We start from the raw sequence: 24,274 nt of genomic DNA, 5'->3' as shown, positions 1-24,274 counted from the left end.
GATAATTTATCATTTTGTTCTGACTGAGCAACCCTCCTTGATTCACATTCATGAATCTATAATGCAGGGAGGAGAGCAGATGATTAAGTGTCCGATTAGAGAAAACAGATTAACCTGGCAAACATAATAAATTTAGCTCATAAGCAGGATGGCTTTATAAATGCTCACAGTAACTCTCCTGCATAAAATCATGAACCACAGCCTTCAGAGATGACTCAATTGAAATAGTTGGGGAACATAAAGCAAATGCATCTTTATGGATCTCTTTTTGACACATTAAAAGAACACCGAAATCTAATTCAGTTTATAACTCTAAAAATACACTAAATAGGGAACATGTAGGAAAAATATTAACTCATAAAAATAAAGCTACACTCTCAAGGGTTCAAGTTTCTACTTTATCAATAAATATATCTAGATTCCACATGTTTTCAATGTCCGCTGATTAATTTCCAAAGATGTCAAAGCCAGACCCTGATTTCAAAACCTGCAGATTCACCCTTAACCTTCACCACAGAACCTGGTTCCTTTATAAAGGCGGCTGCATCTTTAGGTAGTTCTTATTCCATTGGGACAAAACAACATAAAATTAGAGAGCTAGTTCAGCCTTTGAATCAGTAGGGGAAAAAATTCTTTCTTTCAGCAGAGAGTCCATTTACATCAGAGTAAAAATCTAGGTTAGGACGACTTGTTTGAAGACAAGTCCTTGTGCTTTGCTCCAGAAGGTTCACTTAGCAGTCTGTGGGCCTTCCTTACTTAGCTGGTTTGTTTTCCTGGCCTCCCTTTTTTAGCAAGGAGAAAATGGATACCCTTCACGCTCAGCTTTATTTTTAAACTCTCAAGGCTTTATTCCTGGAGGCCTCTGTTGGCCTATGGCCTGAAAGAGAGTCGGATAGGTGCTGCCCTGTCACACGCACCCAGGTCACACTGAATAAGAGACCCGCTCTGCTCCTCTAAATAGAATCAGGCCATTGTCAGGGGCAGGGCAGGGCATGTGGGGGAGGGGAACTGGCTGCCTCGGAGAGCCTGTGTCTAAGGAAGGCCGCATCCGGAGCCAGGTAAATTTCCCCCTGGAAGAAACTGGTACCTGTGCGCCCTGCCTTCCTCCGTCCCCCACTCCGCCCACTTCTGAAATTGATTTTAGGCTGCAGGGTGGCGACAGGGAGGAGGCCAAAGTGGGTGGGGGGGTCCACGCGTGTCCCCACACTCCTGGGCGCTGGCCCGGGCTCACAGAATACACCATGTTTTGTAGGTATGTGTGGAGGGAAGGAGGAAGGTTTTTTAAGGTCACTGCCTCCTCCCTCTTCCCTTCCCCCCATTACCCTCCCCCCACTCCCCAGGTTAGACTGAGATGCTTTCTGGGGGCACAGGGACCAGGACCCTTTCTATTGACTCCGAGGGTCTGTACAGAGCTAGGAGGGGGCGCACTTCGAGCGGATGCAGTGTGTACTCATGCTCACAACATTTCTGGGCTCAACAAGACAAGTTAACAGTACACCCTCCGCGCCTTGACCAGCCAGGACGTCCCAGTGGCGGGGCGCGGGTCCTTGGCGAGTTACCGCGCTGGGGCTGCGCCTCGGCGGTGGGGTTTGTGTGTGTGCCCGTGCGGGCGGAGGGCGGGCGTTCTGGAGGGGCTCCCAGCAGTGCGGCGTTGGGGGTGAGAGGCGTGTGTGCGGGGCCAGGGCGAGCGGGCGGAGGGTGCTGCGGCGGCGGCGCGGGGCCGCCCCAGGGGGCGGGCGGCAAGGGCGGCGAGCGTGCGTGCGCCGCAGCGTCGGGGCGCCGCGAAGGCTCCGCGCGGCAGGGTGGCGTTGGCGCCGGAGGCCGCCTGGTTACCGCCCTGGTTACCGGTAGACGGCCAGTGCCGCCTTGACCTCCCCCCGGATGGAGTGGAGCCCTGGCCGTTAGCGGGAGGGGCAGCAGCGGTGAGGCCGGCGCGACCCCAGGACCCTCGCCGCTGCCATTGTTGGGGACACCAAGCCGGTGTCGGGGTGAGGTGTGCCGGGGATGGGGAGGGAAGACTGCTAGGCCCCCAGACGGCCTTGCTGAACCTACTCTCAGACGAGAGCCCCAAGAACCAGTGGAGAGCATGTAATTTCACCCACATCTTTTTTTTTTTTTTTTAAAGAGGCCACAGGGAAAGAGAGACTCGCTTTCCCAAATCACACAGCTATCAAATAGCAGAACAGGGACTGGAAACCTTGTCTTGCTTACCAAGGCCTCTTTCCCGTGTGTGTGTGTGTGGGGAGGGGGGAGGTGCGCAGGAGGGTGGTAAATCGCTTCAGTTGTAGCCAGCTCTTTGCCAAGGCCTCTATCCCATGTGGGGGGGGTGTGTGTGTGTGGTGGGTGCTGGTGGTAGGGTGCGCAGGAGGGTGGTAAATCACTTCAGTTGTAGCCAGCACTTTGCCAAGGCCTCTATCCCGTGTGTGTGTGTGTGTGGTGGGTGCTGGTGGTAGGGTGCGCAGGGGGGTGGTAAATCGCTTCAGTTGTAGCCAACTCTTTGCCAAGGCCTCTATCCCGTGTGTGTGTGTGTGTGTGGTGGGTGCTGGTGGTAGGGTGCGCAGGGGGATGGTAAATCGCTTCAGTTGTAGCCAACTCTTTGCCAAGGCCTCAATCCCGTGTGTGTGGGTGTGGGTGTGTGGGTGTGGTGGGTGCTGGTGGTAGGGTGCGCAGTGGGGTGGTAAATCGCTTCAGTTGTAGCCGACTCTTTGCGACACTATGGACTGTAGCCTGCCAGACTTCTCTGTCCAAGGGATTCTCCAGGCAAGAACGCTGGAGTGGGTTGCCGTGCCCTCCTCCAGGGCATCTTCCAGACCCAGGGATGGAACCCACATCACTTTATGTCTCCTGCATTGGGAGGCGAGTTCTTTATCGTTGTTGCTGTTGTTGTTCAGTCGCTCAGACTCTGCAACCCCATGTATGCCAGGCTTCCCTGTCCTTCACCATCTCCCAGAGTTTGCTCAAACTCATGTCCATTGAATTGGTGATGCCATCCAACCATCTTGTCCTCTGTTGTCCCCTTGTCCTCCTGCCTTCAATCTTTCCCAGCATCAGATCCTCATGGAAATGAGTTATAATATAAACCTTTATTATTATCCTATGTTAGGCTTTGGAACAACCAATGGTGATATCACTTTGGCATTCAGGACTCTTAACATAATTAATGTGCTGGAAAAGCCCAGCCATTCTCTTCTCCCTGAACTTGGGATCCTCATTCCTTCATTTATTAAACATTCTGGGCAGTTATTTGTGCCAGATAAACTCTGCAGCAAACTGAAGGTGTAGAGATAAACAGGAACCGGCCCTCTCCAAGGAGCAGAAAATTCCCTAGACACCAGTAAGTGATGCAGGTGTAGGAAATAGTGGGTTTTAGAGAAAGGAGTGGTGATAACTTGGAAGCACACAGTCAGTTCTAGCTGAGTGAAGACATTGGGGAGGAGGTGGCATCTGATCTGGACCTTTAAGGGTGGGTCATTTGGAAATGATCAGCAAATGCCAAGTAGAAATTTCATTATTAGCAACGTAATTCCAGGTGAGAGTGAGGAATAATGGTCTGGTTTGCTTAGAACATAGGGATGAGTAGGGAGTCCAACATTACAGATGGGGTACAATGCAGACTCAACATGAGGATCCATGGAGGGGTTCCAGGCAAGGAATGACTGGGCAGTGGCTGAGGAAGGTTCATCAGACTGGGAGGTGGACCCCTCAGCTGTAGGGAGAGGATGTTGGACCAAGGATCCCTGCAGCTCTGAGAGTTTGTGAAGTAGCCAATCTGGGAACAGGGAGATTCGTGGAACCATCTCAGCGCGGCAGGGCTATGGATGAAATGTGCTGCTGGAGTGGGAAAGGGGCCAAATTGAATTGGGAGACTTTTGGACTGGAAGGATAGCCCGTGATCATGTTTCAGACTGCCGATAGAGTCCTTGGGAGTAGTTTGCGAAAAGGTGCTGTTAGTATGCTTGTACCACGGGTGGCTCCATGGACATGAGCAGCAGTTAATCAGCCTGTCCCTCTCTGTGCAGGGGGCTGTTCTTTCTTTTGATGTATCCCCGGGGACCCACAGGAAGCTATAAACAGGGCAGTTTGTTTTGGCAGTTGAAAGAGGAAATTTCTTGCACAAAGATTACAGACTTACTTTTTTGTCACTCTTTATTATAAACTAGTCAAACAATTCTGCAGCAGATGAACTGTTAAAATGAAGTTTTTTTACCTTAAAGGTGACACACACAGCTTTCAGCAGAGGACTTAAAAATGTATCTTTAATTGGTTCTGAATTACTGTGTTTCAGAAGCACGACAATGACATACTTCGGCTTGAATGAAATGGGTGGATGGCCATGAAAATAAAATTATTCAAGCAGACAGATTTTAGACATTTTTCTAAGGTATGAGTCTGGGAACCTTCTAAATGCATCTAGAACCTTTTCATCTTGACACCTCCCCTGCAGAAGAGCAGGAGCTCCCTAAGGCTCCACTTCTGATGACTCACTGGTTCCATGTATGAATGTTTAAAACCTTCCTATGATGTTTTATGAAATACACATTCTGTGTGCTTTTACAGCTTTGTCTGGTGGATATTTGAGGAGAGGGAAAAGATGAAATATTGTTTTATAGCAGTTCCTTTGGTTAATGATGTTAATCAGTGATGTAAGGAAGGAGCGTGCAGTCTAGAAAAAGAAGAGACTTGGGACTGAATTATAGTTCTGTCACTATCTGTGTGACTTTAGTTCTGATACTTAAATCATATGAGTCTCTGTTTCCTCATCTGTAAAAAGGTGATGGTAATCATCAGGTCATAAATGTCACCCAGTCTCAAAGGTCAGTAAGGGAGGAGATACAGCGCACATGGGGACACGCAGTTAAGGATGAAGAAGAGCCTGACCTAGACCCAGGCTAATCTAAGTCCACATGTGGGTTCCGCCCTTTCCCATGATGTGACTTTGTATGAGTCCCTGAACTGCTATGAATGTCAGTTTCCTCATCTTTAAAATGGGGGAAATAATTACTACTTTGTGGTGTTGGTTTGAGGATTGCAGTTACTGGGAAATAGAATGAGATGAACACTGGAGATCAAAGAGAACTTGGAAGGCCTCCTTACCCTACCACCATCTTCCTCATCCCCCATGGAAACCTTCTTATTGTCTGTGACTGTGTTTAAAGATCCTCAGTGACAGGGACTGCTATCTGTACAAGGTCCTCCATTTCACTGTTAGATCACCTTCAATGTAAGAAGAATTTTCCTTATATACAGCTAAAAGCTGTCTCAGTGTAATTTCCACATATTGTTCCTCTTCTATGCTCTGTGGGAAAAAATACAGTGATTTTTCTTTTTGTATTAAAGATTTTTATTTTGAGGTAACTATAGATTCACATGCAGTTGTAAGAAATAATGCAGAGAGATCCCTTGTACCATTGCCTGCTTTTTCCCAGTGGCAACTTCTTGCAAAACCACACTGCAGTATCACAAACAGGTTATTGACATGGACCACAGGGAGAGGCAGAGTATTCCACCACCTCTAGCATCTCTTATATGTTGCCTTTTCATCACCACACCCACTTCCTTTTTACCACTTCATTAACCCCTGGCAACCACTATTCATTCTCTATTTTTTATAATTTGGTCATGTCAAGGATGTTGTGTATAGATGGAGTTATATATATAACATGTTGTGTCATTGGCTTTTTTCACTCAGCACAGTTCTCTGGAGATTCATCCTGGTTATGTTGTTGCATTTATCAGCAGTTTGTTCCTTTTTAATTCCTTAGTAATGTTCCATGTTGTGGATGTGCCGCAAATTGTTTACTGTTCACCCGTGGAAGATCATCTGGGTTGTTACCAGTTTGAGGCTATCATAGGTTTTTTTTACAGATTTTATACAGGTTGTTGTTAAATATAAGTCTAATGTCTTCAATCTCTGGAATAAATATGTAGGAGTGCAAGTGCTAGATCATGTGGTAGTTTTAAGGACTTCCTTGGTGACTCAGTGGTAAAGAATCTGCCTGCAGTGCAGGAGACATGGGCCCCATCCCTGGGTTGGGAAGATCCCCTGGAGGAGTGCTTGGTAACCTACTCTAGGATCCTTGCCTGGAGAATCCCATGGACAGAGGAGCCTAGCAGGCTACAGTCCATGGGGTTGCAAAGAGTCGGACACGACTGAAGCGATTTATCATGCACGCTCACATGGTAGTTATGAGTTATGTTTTTAAAGGAATTTCTAGGCTGCTTTGAGTGACTGCAACATTTTATATTTTCACCAGCACTGAATGATTCAGTGACTCTAAATCCCTGCCAGCATTTTCTGTGGTCACAGTTTTTTTTATTTTAGCTATTGTGATAGATAAGTAGTGCTATCGTGGTTTTAATCCAGATTTCCTTAATTCCTAGTGATGTAACATGGCTTGCCTGACATCTGTGTCTCTTTGACAAAATGTGTCATTGTGTCTTTTGCTCAGATTCTAATTGTATTTTTTTCTTTTTAATTGTTAAGTTCTGAGTGTTCTTTTTATGTTCTTGATACTGGTCCTTTCTTGGATATGTGGTTTTCAAAGCTATTCTTCTGCTCCATAGCTTATCTTTTTTGTCATTTTAGCGGAATCTTTGGTGTTGCAAAAGTTTGACATTTTGAGGACATCAAATTTGTCAGTTTTCCCTTTTATGGATAGTACTTTTGGTATCAGTTTCCCAGGTGGTGCAGTGCTAAAGAATCCACCTGCCAAAGCAGGAGACACAAGAGACGCTGGCTCGATCCCTGGGTTGAGAAGATCCCCTGGAGAAGGAAATGGCGACCGTCTCCAGTGTTCTTGCCTGGGAAATCCCATGGACAGAGGAGCCTGGCGGGCTGCAGTTCATAGAGTCGCAAAGAGTTGGACATGACTGAGCATACATATGCACACTTTTGGTGTCAAGTCTAATAAATCTTTGTTTACCGTGGAGCCTGAGGATTTCCTCCTATCTGTTTTTCTTCTTTATGTTTTATAGTTTTGTATTTTGCATATAAGTCCCAAAGTGACAGAAGTAGCATGGAGAAGACCTGAAACAAGAAATCACATCTCTCACACCTAGGCCAGTTATTTTTTTCCCCCTCCATGTTTTATAATTCAAGGATTTCAGTGAGTATTTTTCAGAAATGGGCATTTGCTGCTCTCATTTTAGCTGTAAAATGGGATAATAACATAATAAACTCAAATCATGGTAGATTAAAAAAATTAATTAGGGTTAATTGAGATAGTGCACTTGAGAAAAAAAGCATGTTACACTACAAAGTACTTTCTGTTCAAATAGTGGTTATTATTGTAAGCTTGGCTAGGTCTGTGAATGCTAACAGGCAGCTGTGTGTGCTTGCTGCTTTCTATTCATGGGAAATGTGTTTGTTTATATCATAGTATAGTATCTGTTTTTCCTTTTAGTGCCCATGTGGCCAAATTTTGAACTGCCATTTTAATAAGACTCAAACATATTTGAGAGGGTGGTTAGACTTAACGGTTTCCATAAAGTTGTTTTAATAGTTGTTTTTCAACAGATGGACAGCTTGCATTTGGCCTCATTTCTGTGACAGGGTGATGATTGAAGTTTTCAACAGATGGCATACAAATACTTGGGGAAACACCCTCCCAATATTAATTGTTGTAAAAAAAGACTTTTAGCGTGCCAGGGAAATAATAGTCTGTATTCCCAAGTCCTTTGCCTATGCTATTGTAATTATAATTTAGATGATTTGGAAGTTTCCCTTTCTGGCACTGGGGTTTATTTTGTAAATGAGTATCTACGTTAGAGTGAGAGATGCCGAGGAATACTCTGTTGTCAATTAGATGTTCAACATGGATATAGCATGAAATCCCCTTTTGATTATCAATGAATGTACATAACTTCCTTTTACTGAGTCATTCTGCTTCAATGCTATACATAGGAAATATAATGTTCCATAAAAATCACCCATCAGAGACTTATATGTTTGTTCTTAAAAATACTGTCTTCAAAGGAAGAAAATCACCAAACTGAGAATTTTTGGACATACACATCAATATGATGAACCCCCCCAAACTTAAAAATTGTCTCCTTTCTGCCTCAACTACTTTACACTGTTCTAGGATTCAAAAATGAAGAATCAGACAGTATGCAGGGCAATCTGGAGGGTGTTTGTGGTTGTCACAGTAACAAGGGGCATTTGCTGATATTTAGTGGGTATGTTGCTGAACCTGAATTTGGGTCCTCTTGCTTGACCTGCAACAAAGTCAATCTCCTGAGACTGGGGTGTGGTGAAGGAAAGTACAGCATTCATTGCGTGGTGCCAAGTAAGAAGAATGGGCAGTTCATGCTGAAAAGATCTGAACTCCCCAATGGTTTTCAGAGAAGGGTGTTTAAAGGTGAGGGAGGGGGCCACAGGCTGTGTGATCAGCTTATGCTCAATTCTTATACTGGGTAGTATCCATGTGAAGTTTCAAAGATGATTAATCTTGTGATTTCAGCCATTTGGGAGTCTATATGCTTGAGGTCAATAGTTTTCACTTGTAAAAACAATTTAGGAATGTGTCAGATCTTTATCTGTGTCTTTCAGGGAGCTAGGAGTTTGGTGACTGGACCATGTGGCTGATTTATAGTCTAGTTACCAGTTTCCCCACTCAACAGCTATTCCTTTTTCCTACGTTTTCACATTTCCTAATCATTAACTCTTCTTTTAAATTCATTAACTCTTTTTTTGAATAGAAGTTATAACAAAAGGGTATTTGTGGGGAACATCCCAAAGATTAGCTATTTAATTGAGACAGTTGAGACATATATACTACTTGTTGTGTGCCAACTACTTCTTTACTTATTTTAAATTTATTTTTAGTTGGAGGATACTTGCCTTACAGTGTTGTGCTGGTTTATGCCGTACACCTAATCATTAACTCTTGAGCCAGCCTCTTGAGACTCAGGGGAGGTCTGGGAGACTAAAGCGAAAGACTTGTACTTCAAAGGATAGTGACCCAGGGACTTGTATGTGGTTTCAGGCGGAGGCGAGTGTGCCTAGGTCTCTACAGCACAGTTCAGCACAAGGAAGAAAGGTCCTGTGTCTTACAGTAATGCCTGGATATCAGACTGGACACTCACCTGAGCCTGGAACTTGTGTCTGCTTAAAACACAGAGTAAGTTTTGCAAGACAAGGTTTTGGCTTTTTTTTTTTTCTTGCACAGAATGTTAGTGACTACCCAAACCTCTTCTTTTTGATTTTACTATGTTGCTATATGAAAGGCTGAAAGACTCTGATCTTCTACTTCTAAACCCTGACTTATATTAGGTTTATTAAAAGTACTTTATTATATTTTTGTGTATTCATGAACTGAGCATTTACATAGTAAAGCAAATATTATTACAAATTTACTTCCCCTTTCTATTCCAAATAGGGCATCATATTAATTTTTGAAATCTTGTGTATAGGTAAATTACATTATCCATGAATTTCTGGATTTAAAGACAGAATTATGAAATGCTTATTATAACAAAGGAGCCCTGGGGTTAGTCAGTATGTGAAGCATTGCTGTAGAAAATTAAGCAATAGTAGACAAATTCTTTCTCCACTTGCCTGTATGTGCACACATAATTCTGTGTTGGAATCATTCAAAGGACAGTGATGTGAGTCTAAATATTTAATAAGGTATGCAATCCCAATAAAGTCTGTATTGTTATGTTTCTACAGAAGCCTTGAACTGATTTTCTTTTGGCAAGTCATATCAGCTAGATCTTGGTGTCTGTCATTGCAGATGGCATTTAATGATTGCTTTAGTTTGAGCTATCCTGGCAATCCTCAGCCAGGGGATTTGATTGAAGTGTTTCGTCCTGGTTATCAGCATTGGGCACTGTACTTGGGTGATGGGTATGTTATCAACATAGCACCCCTAGGTAAGTTTTGCTTTCTGAAGTTCCTGGGAGTTTTTTAGCTTTCTTGCTGCAAGAAGTAATCATGAACAAAATCATAAAATAAACCAGAAATACAATGTAGTAAGTAGGTAAATCCAGCTGATCTAGGTTTTTGGAAGGATATTCTAAGACTTCCTGGAGTGTGAAGTCAAGTAGGCCTTAGGAAGCATTACTACGAACAAAGCTAGTGAAGGTGATGGAATTCCAGCTGAGCTTTTTCAAATCTTAAAAGATGATAGTGTGAAAGTGCTTCACTCAATATGCCGGCAAATTTGGAAAACTCAGCAATGGCCACAGGACTGGAAAAATTAAGTTTTCATTCCAATCCCAAAGAAGGGCAATGCCCAAGAGTGTTCAAACTACCATACAATTCATTCATTTCACATGCTAGCAAGATTATGCTGAAATCCTTCAAGCTAGGCTTCAGCAGTAAGTGAACTGAGAACTTCCAGATATACAAGCTGGATTTAGAAAAGGCAGAGGAACCAGAGATCAAATTGCTAACATCCATTGGATCATAGAGAAAGCAAGGGAGTTCCAGAAAAACATCTACTTCTGCTTCATTGACTACACTAGAGCCTTTGACTGTGGACCACACAACAAACTGTGGAAAATTCTTAAAGACATGGGAACACTAGACCACCTTACCTGTCTCCTGAGAAGCCTGTATGCTGTATAAGTCAAGAAGCAGTAGTCCGAACTGGACATGAAACAATGGACTGGTTCAGAACTGGGAAAGGAGTACGTCAAGGCTGTATCTTGTCATCCTGCTTATTTAACTTATATGCAGAGGACATCATGTGAAATACTGGAAGATAGTGAAGGACAGGGAAGGCTGGTGTGCTGTAAAAAAAAAGTTGGACACGAGTTAGCGACTGGACAACAATGAACAATTCTAAGGCTAAAGTGGCATTGAAGAAATCACAAAAGCCAAGTGACATTAAGGTTTTAAACTTATGAATTAAAAACAATTAAAAAGTAAATAATCAACTGGGGAAAATATTTGCCACAAATGTGACAAGAGTCAGTGTCTTTATGTATAATACAAACAGATTATTTCAATCACTTAACATCTATTTATAGATTTTTCTTGTATGTGCCAAATATTATTCAAATGCTAGGGATACATAAGCCAATCCCTCCACAGTGGAACTTACATTCTAGTGGACAGAGAGAGAGAGAGAGACAGAGAGAAAGGAGACAGCCTGAGAGAGGGAGTATGAACAGAATACAGAAAGCAGTGTTAGAGATAAGTGATATGGAGAAAATAAATCATAGAAGCAGGATAGGAAGTGCTGGGGAGTTGTAGTTGCTGCAGTTTGAAATTAGCTGGTCAGGAAAATCTCATGAGAAAGTAACATTTGAGAAAACTTGAAAGAGGTGAGGAAACCCAGCACATGATATTTGGGGCAAGAGTATCTTCGTCTGAGGGAACAGCAAATACTCAAAATCCCAGCAAACAAATGGGTAAAGATTGGGAGCAGTTTGTAGAAGATGAAACTCCAATACCCATTTTTAAAGCATTCAGCTTTTCAGTCATCTAGGAATTATAAAATGATAGATTTTATGCCTCTCACATTAGCAGAATTTAAAAAAATGAAAATCAGTGTTGATAAAGATATAATGAAATGAACACAGGATATTGTTGATAGAAATACAAGTTGATAAAATCATTCCCCAAAACAATTTAGCAAGATGTGTTAAGAGTCTTGAGCTTCCCTGGTGCCTGGGTGGTAAAGAATCCGCCTACAATGCAGGAACTGCAGGAGACGGGTTTGATCCCTGGGTCGGGAATATCCCTTGGAGGAGAGCATGGCCACCCACTCCAGTCTTCTTGCCTGGAGAACTCCATGGACAGAGGAGCCTGGCGGGCTACAGTCCATGGGATTGCAAAGAGTTGGACATGACTAAAGTGACTTGGCATGCACACATTTTAAGAGTCTTAAAAGAGTTTCCCTGCTCTGACCCTGTAATTTTACCTCTATGAATCTATTCTTGGGGAATATTTTTAGAGAACTTATTTAGTATTTGTGTATGAAAGTGTTCACTGCTATCTCATTTATAATGGTTTAAGAAAAGGACAATGGGAAAAAATAGGGAAAAGAAATAAGTAACTGTTGATTTTTTAAAATTAGACAATGGATTAATAAAATTAAAAAGGTAATGGTTAAATGAATTATGATTTAGCCACAGATATTAGGATTCTGTGTTTGGTAGAAGTTTTTAGTTGCAAGTAACATAAATTAGTTTAGACAAAAGGCAAATTCATTGCTTCACTGAAGGAAACTACAGGAAGGGTAGAGATGATGCTGGTCTCAAGGATACCTGGATCTAGAAGTTTAAACACTATCAAAACTCTTTGTCCCACATCTGCATTCTTTTTGTATATATTTTATTTATTTTCCCAGGCTATGTCTAAGAAGCTGAATTGACCGTAGGCATCCTTAGGCTCACATCCTTATAGGCTGGTGACCCGCAGGAGAGAGAGACTTCCTGTCTGCTGAAGTTAGAAAAGTCGTGGAGAATGACTCTTGATTGTCTGGTGTGGGTCCCCTGTCCATTACTGAACCATCACTATGTCCCAGAATGGGACAGTATGACTGGCTTAGACAGAGTCTTTTCTAGAAAGAAAGAAGTAGTGGTAGGATGACGTGCTAAGCAGACTGAAACAGGGGCCACTTTAACAGCTGAAAGTCATTTCTAGATATCTTTAATAGCATGAAAGATGGTCTTGTTTGATAACCATTGGCAAATTACAGATTAAAAATGCAATGTGTAATATGGTACCAAGTTCATATATACACACATACATGTTAATGCAAACACATAAATGTGTATTTGCAAGTAATAAAGACAGTATAAATACATTAAAATAATAATGATAGTTATTTCTGGCAGGATAGCAGGTGATTTATATTTAGTGTTTATGCTGTATTTTTCTGTATGTTCTGCATGTTTAGAAATGAGTACAAGCTATTGAGAAAAATGTATGCAAATAATAAATAGCCTAGAATATTTTTCGCCTCAAGATACCTTTAAAAAGAAGTGTTTACAGGCTGAAGTTTTACTATCTTGAGAGCTTCTGAGAACTTGTAATGAAGTGATTTTTGCGAGATTTTGAGCTATTTGCCACTTGTTTTGGAATATTGGCAATGGAAATGGCAAATAAAATGACATTTACGATACAGAGCTATTCATTCTGTGGAGTCTAGTGATTAATACTAAGGAATTCTTTAGATCATCTCTGCAGCTTTCACATTTAGAAAACAATATGAGGCTTTCGCGCTGTTGCCTTTTTTTCACGTCTTAAGCTCCATACTAATATGGTTCCAGCACTGAGCTTTGATCCTGTAGACTGAAATTAAATTCCTGTTTCTGTTAACTACTTGTGTGATGTTCCACAAGCCAGTTTCTCTCTTCAAGCTTTGATTTTGTCATCAATAAATTGATTTCTTCAAACTAGTTGATGAGTAATTCTAACTAGGATATATGTGTTCTGTGAACTTGTACTGTGTAAGTACAAGTTGGTATTAATTGTAATTAATTGGTATTAATGTAAGGTATTAATTGAAAATGCTATTCCACTGAAAAGGAGTTCAAAGGAGTGAAAAAAAAGAGGAGTAGGAAAAAAAGTGTGCTTTTAGTCATTATTGAAAGGAAAAGTGTCTAAACATTGGTTATATAGCCGTCCTTCATCTCATGGTTTACTTGAACAATGGCCAGGCATAGCAATCTTGGGCAGACAGAGAGGGCCTAGGGCCTGGCCTTAAAGCTGAACACTAAGGAATCACTTTTCCAGTCTCAGATGACAACGATGGCAAGTCAGGATACAGAGATTTTGGGCTGTTTAGGCAAATGCTTACCAAAAGAGGCAGTAAGATGGAGTGGTGGGGCACAGGGCATTGTAACAGGTGGGTGGAGCACAACAAAGGACCACGTAGAGTGGACAGTGCCTACTGCGTTAGGTTTAGTTTCAGGACTTAGTTTCTTGGCTAAAGGAACTAGCAAAATAAAGACAGGGCCCCAGCTGATCCCAACTGACCCTGTCAAATGCGTAGGGTCCCCTGCAGATTTCAAAGTAAAGCCTGATTAAAAGAACAAGTGTGAAAGTAGAGAGGTGGCTGTAAGAAGTGCAGCTTAGTTGCAAGAGGAGAGCATCAATCTAAACATTCTGCTGCTAAGCCCAAGCGTACTAGTTTAGAAGGGTTCTAATGCCAAAAAACAGGGGCTTTATAGAAAAAGGGGGCAATGATCTTCTCTATACTATGTTAGAAACATAGGCAAGATCCCTAATAATAATACTAATTGATAGAGAACTTATTCCTCAAGAATGAGTAGATTTTTCACACTCAGTTTGTTCTATTTATTGTTGTTTAGTCGCTCAGTCATGTCTGACGCTTTTGCAACCCCATGGACTATAGCCCACCAGGCTCCTCTGTCCATGGGATTTCCCAGGCAAGAATACTGGAGTGGGTTGCCATGCCCTGCTCCAGGGGATCTTCCCGACCCAGGGATTGAACCCTCATCTCTTATGTCTCCTGCATTGACAGGCAGATTCTTTACTGCTGAGCCACCAGGGAAGCCCGATAGGGAGATACAAATTTTCAAAAAGTTTTCTTATATTCTCACTCTTACAGTACTGAATAAGTGTTATTGATAAATTAGAGAATGAGTGTTGATGGTTAGTAAGATTAAGTGGTTTCTGGTTTGAGGATAAGTTAGGATGGCATTGGAATTCACTGGACTGGATTGCTGTGTTTTGCTAACCAGAATTCTCCTTATAGAGGATGGCATTTCCGCATCGTTTACAAGTGCCAAGTCTGTATTCAGCAGAAAGGCCCTGGTGAAGATGCAGCTTTTGAAGGATGTTGTTGGAAAAGACACATACAGAATAAATAATAAATATGATGATACATACCCCCCTCTCCCTGTTGAAGAAGTTATCCAACGATCAGAGTTTGTTATTGGGCAAGAGGTGGAATATGACATACTTGTCAACAACTGTGAGCATTTTGTGACTTTGCTTCGATACGGAGAAGGAGTTTCAGAGCAGGTGAGTTTTCTTTAGGAGAAATAAAAGTTTCTTAGATTGGGAAGATAATAACTACCCAATGTTGATCAAGTTTTCAGGCCTCAAACAAATGGAAAAGAACAAGAATATATGAGAACACTGAAGGACAAAGAAGGAAATTGAGTTACCCAAGGTCACTCAGAAAGTTCATGACCAAACAGACTAGAACATTTTGTGTCATGAATCTGGGGCTAGAAGGGACTTGAAGCAGAGTCAAGACCATGGCTTTCTGCCTGTCTTAATGCCCCATGTCCTTCAGTGGTTTTTTTTTTTGTTTGTTTGTTTATTACCCTACCATACAGCAGTTAAATTAGTAACTATATATATTGAAAAGAATGTTGACTTTTGTGAGTGGGAGCTCTTTTGCCAAAAACATAGACGGTAGTGCTGAGATTCTTTTCCATTAACTGAAAGAGGCTAACTGACACCATGGATTTGTAAATGTCTTCAATTTCCTTGCAACACTAATTTCAAAGAAATGTTGTGCTTTTAAGTGGATCCTTTGATTCATTGAGCTTTTGGATGATTTTTTAGTGGATTAATCGACTTTATTTTTAAAGTAGCTTATAGTTTTGTTGTTTACCACCACTGTTCGGTAGTGTAGCAGATTCCTCACTGAAAGCAAGCTTGATTCAGTTGCCCTTTCCCTAGTTACCATCCCACCAGTTCAATTGCATCATTGATATTTTAACCCAAAGATTTATTAAAGTGAATATATAAAGGCTCCCAGTATCTTGAAATGGTGGATCTGTTGTATAAATATAAATCTGTTGTATAAGTTCTAAAGGATTGAAATTATAACTCCATTCACAAAAGCTTGAAAGAATGGAAAATAGAACATAATGAAAGGATGCATTTGTTTTTATTAAGAAATAATTTAATTGGAAGTTCATTTTTACTAGGAAATACATTACTATAATGAACTATACACATATAACAATAAATTGTTTCTGAACCAAAACACAGAGGATGCAGACATAAATATCTGCTCATTTTTGCATTGAAAAGTAGTGGTATAGCTAGGAAATAAAGTTTGTTAATGATAAAGTTATCCACAGCAATTTTTTAAAATGTGGATAAATCAAAAAATATTACAGGTCTCTTTTTGCTCTGACTCTCACTCGTACTCTATCGTCTTTTCACCTTTCATACCCAGATCAAGATCCATGAAAAAGTAGCTATTTTTCATAGTACTAGTAGATAGTACATAGTACATAGGAACTAGATAGTACTACTAGTACATAGGAACTAGTAGAACTCCTCTGTGGCAGGTTCTGATGGTGTAGTAACAGCCTTAAAGACACATCTGAGCTTTGAAATTCTGCTGATCTGAACTAGAACCCCATCTTCACCACTTCTAACCCGGATAACTTTGGACACATTTATCAGTTTCCTAATCTATCAAACAAAGTTGTTTCAGAGATTGTAAGAGATTTTTAAAGTCTTTTAGCATGTTCTATTAAATATTATTCATCCCAATAAAAGATATACTTCCATCGATATTACTTTTTATTTTAGCAATTTTATAGATCTTTGTTGATACTCCTCAGTAATATTCTGTTGATCTAACAGAAACTGCAGCATTTGAATTATTATTTTTATTACTATCAATAATAGTAATAATAATAGCTAATATTAGATTTGTTTCTGGGGTCCCTTTAAGGCTCAGGGATCTTGAGCATAGAACAGTTTCCTTGGCAAATGGCTGTGTATTTTCAGTTCAATTCAGTCGCTCAGTCGTGTCCAACTCTTTGTGACCCCATGAATCGCAGCATGCCAGGCCTCCCTGTCCATCACCAACTCCAGAGCCTACCCAAACTCATTGAGTTTGATGTCCATTGAGTCAGTGATGCCATCCAACCATCTCATCCTCTGTCGTCCCCTTCTCCTCCTGCCCTCAATCTTTCTCAGCATCAGGGTCTTTTCAAATGAATCAGCTCTTTGCATCAGGTGGCCAAAGTATTGGAGTTGCAGCTTCAACATCAGTCCTTCCAATGAACACCCAGGACTGATCTCCTTTAGGATGGACTGGTTGGATCTCCTTGCAGTCCAAGGGACTCTCAAAAGTCATCTCCAACACCACAGTTCAAAAACATCAATCCTTCTGCACTCAGCTTTCTTCTTATAGTCCAACTCTCACATCCATACATGACTACTGGGAAAACCATAGCCTTGACTAGACAGACCTTTCTTGGCAAAGTAATGTCTCTGCTTTTCAAAAGTCTGTCTAGGTTGGTCATAACTTTGTTTTCAAGGAGTAAGCGTGTTTTACTTTCATGGCTGCAGTCACCATCTGCAGTGATTTTGGAGCCCCCCAAAATAAAGTCTCTCACTGTTTCCACTGTTTCCCCATCTATTTCCCAGTTAAACAAAAAATGGTAAATGATAAAAAGATTGGAAAGGTGGAAGGATTGTGGGTCCTATCCTTTTCTTTGTACTTTGCTGTATTTTTTGAAAAAATTAATGGACTTTGCTTTTTCGAGTTTTAAGTTCACAGCAACATTGAGCTAGAAGTATATACAGAATTCCCACATATTCTCTACCCCCCGCCCCCACCCTGACACACACACACATATCCTTCCCCACTGTTAGCATCCCATATCAGTGTGGATTATTTGTTATAAAAGATGAGCCAACATTGATACATCATTATCAACCAGAGTTCAAACTGAAGGAAACCAGTGTATACCACCCCAAATATGTTACTTTGGCATAAGGATTATTTTGAGCAATTGAGAAGCACTTGAGTGGGAACAGAAAGAAATAAAGCTCCCTGCCCTCCCCCTATTTTTCTAAAAGTAGGGCAGAAATTTTCAAAAGTGTCCCCTCTCCCCACTCTACCAGGAAAGACAAAAGGTAATCATCCGGGACAACCCGTGTTTAATGTAAGACCCTTAGCAGCCTGGAGAGGGCAATAGAGGAACCTACTTAACAAACTACTTACAGGCTTTTATCTACCATTAGTTTCCTACCTTCCCACTGGTTGTTCCCCTTGGAAGACGAACCACTTTCCCCTCACTTCTCTACAAATTTATTTTTCTTTGGTGAAGATGCTCTGTAAGTCTGAATTCTAAGCCACCTCTTTGAGTTACTTCTTCCCTGGATTTCTCCCATGAGTGTATGAGATGTGCATGTTAACCAACTTCTGCTCATTTTCCTCTTGTTAATTTGTCTTTTATTACAGAGCCTTAGCCGAGAACTTAAGATGGTAAAGAAAGAGTTTTCCTCTCCTCGAATAGTCAACTTTAGGGTTCACTCTGTGTTGCACATTCTGTGCGTTTTGACAAATAGATAATGACATGTATCCGTCATTACAATATCATACAATATCATACAGCCCTGAAAATCTCTGTTCTCTGCCTATCATTCATTCCTCCCTCTGCATAAACCTCTGATAATCACTTATTTTTTTTTTACTGCCCTGTGTTTTATCTTTCCTGGAATGTCATATAGTTGAAATCATACAAAGCAAAATGCACTTAAAATTCTTCCATGTCTTTTCATTAGATGGTTTGATTGCTCATTTCTGTTTATCACTGAATAATATTCCATTTTCTGGATGCACTACAGTTTATTTATCCACTAACCTACTGAAGGATATCTTGATTGCTTCCAAGTTGTGGTGATTATGAATAAAGTTGCTAGAAACATTTGTGTGCAGCTTTTTTGTGGATGTAAATTTTTGACTCATTTGGATAAACACCAAGGATTATGATTGCCAGATCATATGGTACGAGTATGTTTAGTTTTGTTAAAAGAAAAAAAAAAAAACTACCCAGCTAGCTTCCAAAGTGGCTGTACTATTTTGAATTCCCCCCGGTAATGAATGAGAGTTCCTGTTGCTCCACATATTCTTTAGCATTTGGCATTGTCAGTGTTTTGGAGGTCAGCCATTCTGATAGGTACATAGTGATATCACCATTGTTTTAATTTGCAGTTCCTTAAATATGTATGATGTTGACCATCTTTTCATATATTATTTGCTATCTGCATATCATAATTGGTGATGTGTCTCGAACTCTTGTGCCCATTTTTAATTGGGTTGCTTACTTGTTTTCATATTTTTGAGTTTTAAGAGTTCTTAGCATATTTTGGAAAACAGTCCTTTATCAAATATGTCTTTTGCAAATGTTTTCTTCCAGCCTATGGCTTGTTTTTATTTTTATAAATTCCTAAAATCAACATTTCTCACTGTTAGAGTCTAAACAAGTTACTAAAATACGCCTGTCTTTGTGAACTACGGCAGCACCCTTGAATGTGCCCGTATGAGCTGACACAGTACACCCTGACTGTGCTTCATTGCAGCACTGTAGCCTTAGAGTCTTGGGGGAAGACAGATTTTTGATAACCACTGTAGTTGGCTGTGACCCAGCTTCACTGATACCTGGACCCAGCTGCTTCATTTGTAGCTAACATTTCACTGGGCATGTATAGATCCTCAGAATGAGGTCTTTATCATGCCTGCCCCCCATCCCACACACACACCTGAAAGCCCTGTATAGGACAAAGTGTGCAGGATAGGATTTGGTGATCTGATAATTCTAAATCAGTCACAAAGTAAAAGTTCTTGTTGATGCTGCCTCACCACAGACACCCTGGGATTTTTTAATCTTACAGATCGATCCTGTTACACATAACTCTAGGGGATTGTCCAAGTTATGTGGGATTTTTCCATTTAGAATGCAACTTGAAATAAATAAGTGTTTGGGATTTGGGGAACTGCACACCGGAAGTGGTTTATTATAATTGTATCTTGCCTGTGCAGTCTCAGGGAATTTTGATTCAGGATTGAGTTGTCTGTCCTCTCCCCAGGTCTCTTAGATACATGCGATTTCTCTCACATGTTCTGTTTCTAGTGGCTGAAAGACATCCGGTGAGTTAGGAGTGCATCTAGCTGTCCCCCTCCCCTCACAGGATCCCGCAGGTTTTCTCAGGGCTGTCCCCTGCTGCCATTTGACACCTCTGGTTACAGACACCAGTTACACCTTCCAATTTTTTCACTGCCTGCCACTTTTCCTATGTCAGACCTCCTTGGGATCTCAGCATCTGCCTGGAATTGCATGAGGTTTGGGCTTGGTTTGCAATCCTTGATCTCTGATTATTGGTTCTGCCCCTTTTTGGAATTCTGCCAGGTATCTTGTATCTCCCACCCCATTTTTGCTCCCTCTGTGCTCTGTGGGTCGTTCTCTGTTACAGTGAATTGTGCTTGGAAACAATTTAGGTAGCAACTAATTAAGAATTACAAATAAAAGAAATAGCCAACCAACCAAATACATAAAATTAGAATTGTAAACTAAAATAGGATTTTTCAATTGTTTGCCAATGTCATTCTCCCTGGCAACTAGGGATGGTGGCAGAGCAGAGAGTTACAGTTATAGGCCATGCCCCTGCAGACCACAGGATGGTGTAATGAAGTGAATCCTCTTATCTTTGTGCTGCTTTCCTGGCTAGAGCCCTTGCTCTGTGTTCCCCACAGGGAAGCAGTTAGGGAGGGAGCATTATGTTGCATATGGGGGTGGCAGGCTCAGTGGTGGAGGGCTGTGGGTTAGACGGAGGATGTGCTCCAGGGATAGCTGGGTCAGGTTTTTCAGCATTTGGGCTGGTCCCCAGAGTTGTTTAGGAAAAATGTTTTGCTTTATTTGACAGCCTGATTCTTAACTCTTAGAAAACAACTCTTGTTTTCTAAATACCTGATGACACTGAAGTATCTGAATGTGACCTTTGGGTCATAAAATTGCACTCAAACCCTTGCAGATGGAAGGTAGTATTAGTTGAGTGCCATGCAACCATGAATATTCATCAGTTCCCTCATCATGATGATGATTAATACCCTTAAAGCTATAAATGTCTGAACTCCTTTATGGACAATTGAACTTGAGAGTGATTTATTTTTGTTTGTCTACATGAGAAATTAATTTTTGCCATAATAGTTGACATTAGTATTGACTTATCTTGAAGTTTGTTTATTGGAATAGAAAGTGTATCTACCAAGTAAGAGTGTATGGTATTTAGCTCAAATCACATTCCTGAAATATTTTCCTAACAACTTTAATTCAGGGAACACACACACACATGCACACACACATGTCCATCCAAATACTGTCATCTTTTTAATAGACTTCTTGAATGAGTACTCCTGCTTTCTTATCTTGTCTATAGACCGGTACACACACATACACACACACACACTATTCACCTTTGTATAGACCCAGCCAAATGAGTATGTGCTTAGGAGTAGGGTTGTATAGGGGGAGAATACATGACTAAACTATATCTAAACACCCTGGTGCTATTACCTCCCTTGCGCAAATAACTTTTAACTTCTCAAATTGTATAAAACAGTAATGCTATACTGCCCAGGTGTACCATGATGATTATTAGGAATTGTGGCATAATAAGTTTATAAACTGTCAGAGGCTACAAAAATAGGACTGTATATCTATGTGTATTTATATCTTTGTCATAATCATAATAATTATAAATTTCATCTTTGTACAAAATTTTAATTTTGCATTCGGCTTTAAGTTCATCCATTGTACATTAAAATGAGTCTCTGATTTAGAAAGTAAGCTAAAGCTGAAGTTTAGGACACTAAGATGCTTTTAGAATAAGATGTGTTTTTGATTCCTTTTTCCATATAGGCCAGCCGAGCGATAAGTACCATTGGGTTTGTGACAGCTGCTGCTGGTGCCTTCTCCTTGCTGGGCTTGTTTCCAAAAAGACTAAGAGCAAAATTCTATTAACTTACTGAAGAGATATTGGAGCTGAAGGAATTTGTGAGGAGGAAAAGTAACCTGAGATGAATACTTATTTTCAACGCATCATTATTGTTCCAAATTCCAGTGATGGATGGCAGACTCTTTAATAAATTGCTTACTGGTATTATCTCATCATTGAGCCATGGAAATTTTTCTCCCTTAGTCGTGTAGATTCATGTGGTAGCTTGAACAAGAAGCAGTGGCCTTTTGAATGAACCAGCAGCAGATCTTAATAAAACATCATTGTTTATCTTTTTTCTTCTATAAATATTGTTTTTCTTTTCCCTGAAGGTAACTATTTTGATGAAGAACCTTTTATATGTGACCAAAAAAAATGTTAAAAACCCTTAATTGTTTGGATTGGTATCAAAATTCATATTCCTTTTCTGGTGAGAGAAGAAATTTAGAAATAAAGCATTTGGTTAGGCAGCTTAAGAATCTTTTATTAATAAACCATCTGAGAGTGGATACTCATCTCCTTGCCCCTGTGTAGGTGTGAGCAGGAGGTGAATGGGAGAAGGAGCTCTTGGTTCCAGTGTTTTGGATCCAGTGATTTCCCTGGAAGCAACTCCTTTGTCAGGAGTATGTGACAAGCAGGAATGGGCTGTTGCTTCTACAGAGTTCCATTGTTCCCTTTGGATTTTGAAGTATTTGAAGAGTTTGGCCCTATAAACCTGAGTAAGACATCATTAAACATAGATTTAAGGTGCCATATTTAGAAAACAATATCCTGTATTACTTTTTATGGCTTTTACTAGAAGTCAAGGAGTGTGGCTCAGACTGTAAAGCAGCTGCCTGCAATACAGGAGAGTTGGGTTTGATCCCTGGGTTGGGAAGATCCCCTGGAGAATGCAGTGGCTACCTACTTCATTATTTTTGCCTGGAGAATTCCATGGATGGAGGAACCTGGTGGGCTACAGTCCGTGGGGTCCCAAAGAGTTGGACATGACTGAATGACTAACACTTTTACTTTTTCAATCAGGAAGAGACTCAATTTATTCTTGGATTTTATTAATTATGTGTTGGATGAAACAAACTACTTTTTAATACCTTTCCAGTGGAATTCTTGTTGGTAGCAGATGGGGAAAAATGGACGACAGTCTCTCTATCCTGGGATTATATCAGATATTATAACATTACCCTACAAACCACATTGCTAGTCAGTGACATCTTTATTGTTTCACGGCTAAAAGCATGGCATTAAATAAAGGAATAGTTTAAGTAAATATGGGGGGTTGTGGTGCAGAGAGGGAAACAAAAATATGGTAGATAAAGGTAACAAAACAGCTGCCTCAAAGTCTTTGACTTAGTAAACTGATTTGATTTTACTCCTGGGCCAGAAAGTCTTTACAATCTAATTGTAGGATTAAGAACAATGATAACAGAAAGGGTCATGTGCTTCCATTAGGGCCCATAGAGACCCTATCTTTCTTCCTGTTCCCTGACTAATCCCTTCCGTTTCTATGGCACCAATTCTGTTTTCAGATAAACCCCAAAACACTCTCTTCCTCCCCCGTTCCTCTGGTAACAGTAAATGTCTTCTGATAGCATGGTCCAAAATTATCCTTTCATTTTTATTCTAAATTCAATTTCTTATTCCTATTATATCCTACTCTCAAGTAACAGTAACATTAAAAAAGAAAAAAAACGGGCTCTTTCCTAGTATTGTCAAGTCTGAGCAGAATTGGCAGCAGCTTTATGTGTTATGTCCCCCAGGATATGCTTGCTTTTTAGTAAAGATGACTGCAGAGGACAAATCTTAGCCTTGAACAGGAGACCTGGGTGTGGTGGAATTACCACACTGCCTATGACAGAGGGAATGGAATTGGCAACACAGAAGATATGTTGAGGATCGTTAAATTTCTGGATAACTCTAGACATGCCCACTTCAGAAGACAATCTTAACAATACTGAGTAATTGTCACAAATGCACTGTTAAATTCATGGGTTCATTTTTTCACAAGCAGTGTTCAGGGCTCTAGTAATGCTCAGCCTTAAAGGTAAGCACACAAAGTTAGTCATCAGTTTCCCCCCAAAATGACCACTGTTGGTGATGGGCAGCTTCAGCCTGTCCATTTATATGTGGCCATGTTCATTGTGTTTTTATTGAACATCTTTTTCCAAGCCTGGTAGACATTTCTCAGTGTATTTTTAGTGGATTAGACTAGATTAAATCAAAGTCTAGTGTAGGGACCAAATTTATCATGTCCCATCCCCACCTTCAAAAAGATATGTGAAATAAAGATACCACCTATCAGATACCTAATAGATTGTTGAAGAAACTGAAAGAAGCTAAACATTTATTGAAAAAAGATTAAAAATATATTTTTATGCTATCTAGATATACTAGAGTATCAATTGAATCCTCTCATTCTAAAAGTCAAATTACTAAATAGATGTCAGCTCAAGGAACATGAGCTGCTGTATGTTTTAGGTTGACATATTTCTTAATCTTTAGCTAAAAATATTTTTGATATTTTGTTCTTTTATTGGTATCCACTAAATTAGACACATTTCAAAATTATCACTCTCCAAGAGCTGTGCATCCAAG

The 24,274-nt window shown here is 40.6% G+C and overlaps 2 protein-coding genes across 12 annotated transcripts in view; one reads left to right on the top strand and one right to left on the bottom strand.

Moving 5' to 3' along the window:
- Positions 1–880: 880 nt before the first annotated feature.
- On the top strand, positions 881–21,855 carry PLAAT1 (phospholipase A and acyltransferase 1). Of its 11 annotated transcripts, none has more exons than XM_043473361.1 (6): positions 938–1,058; positions 4,286–4,381; positions 8,988–9,122; positions 9,738–9,876; positions 14,679–14,947; positions 18,150–18,651. In XM_043473361.1, exons 2-6 carry the CDS (start codon positions 4,328–4,330, stop codon positions 18,258–18,260), a joined length of 708 nt encoding a protein of 235 aa, XP_043329296.1. In that variant the 5' UTR covers positions 938–1,058; positions 4,286–4,327; the 3' UTR covers positions 18,261–18,651. The 11 variants fall into 11 exon arrangements, with proteins under 11 accessions (XP_043329292.1, XP_043329294.1, XP_043329296.1 ...); XM_043473365.1 differs by lacking the exons at positions 938–1,058; positions 4,286–4,381 and adding exons at positions 1,748–1,922; positions 6,976–7,106; XM_043473362.1 differs by lacking the exon at positions 938–1,058 and adding an exon at positions 1,748–1,922.
- A 174-nt stretch (positions 21,856–22,029) lies between these two features.
- Positions 22,030–24,274, bottom strand: part of ATP13A5 (ATPase 13A5) — a 113,958-nt gene continuing 111,713 nt past the window's right edge. Inside the window, exon 30 of the mRNA XM_043473355.1 lies at positions 22,030–22,397. Coding sequence (XP_043329290.1) covers positions 22,155–22,397 — 243 coding nt within the window. The 3' untranslated portion in view covers positions 22,030–22,154. The remainder of the gene's footprint in view (positions 22,398–24,274) is intronic.

Source organism: Cervus canadensis, chromosome 7 (genome assembly GCF_019320065.1).
Source record: "Cervus canadensis isolate Bull #8, Minnesota chromosome 7, ASM1932006v1, whole genome shotgun sequence".
NCBI classification, from domain to species: Eukaryota; Metazoa; Chordata; class Mammalia; order Artiodactyla; family Cervidae; genus Cervus; species Cervus canadensis.
Note: the sequence above shows the minus strand (reverse complement) of the source record. Positions and strands in the feature narration are given on the sequence as shown.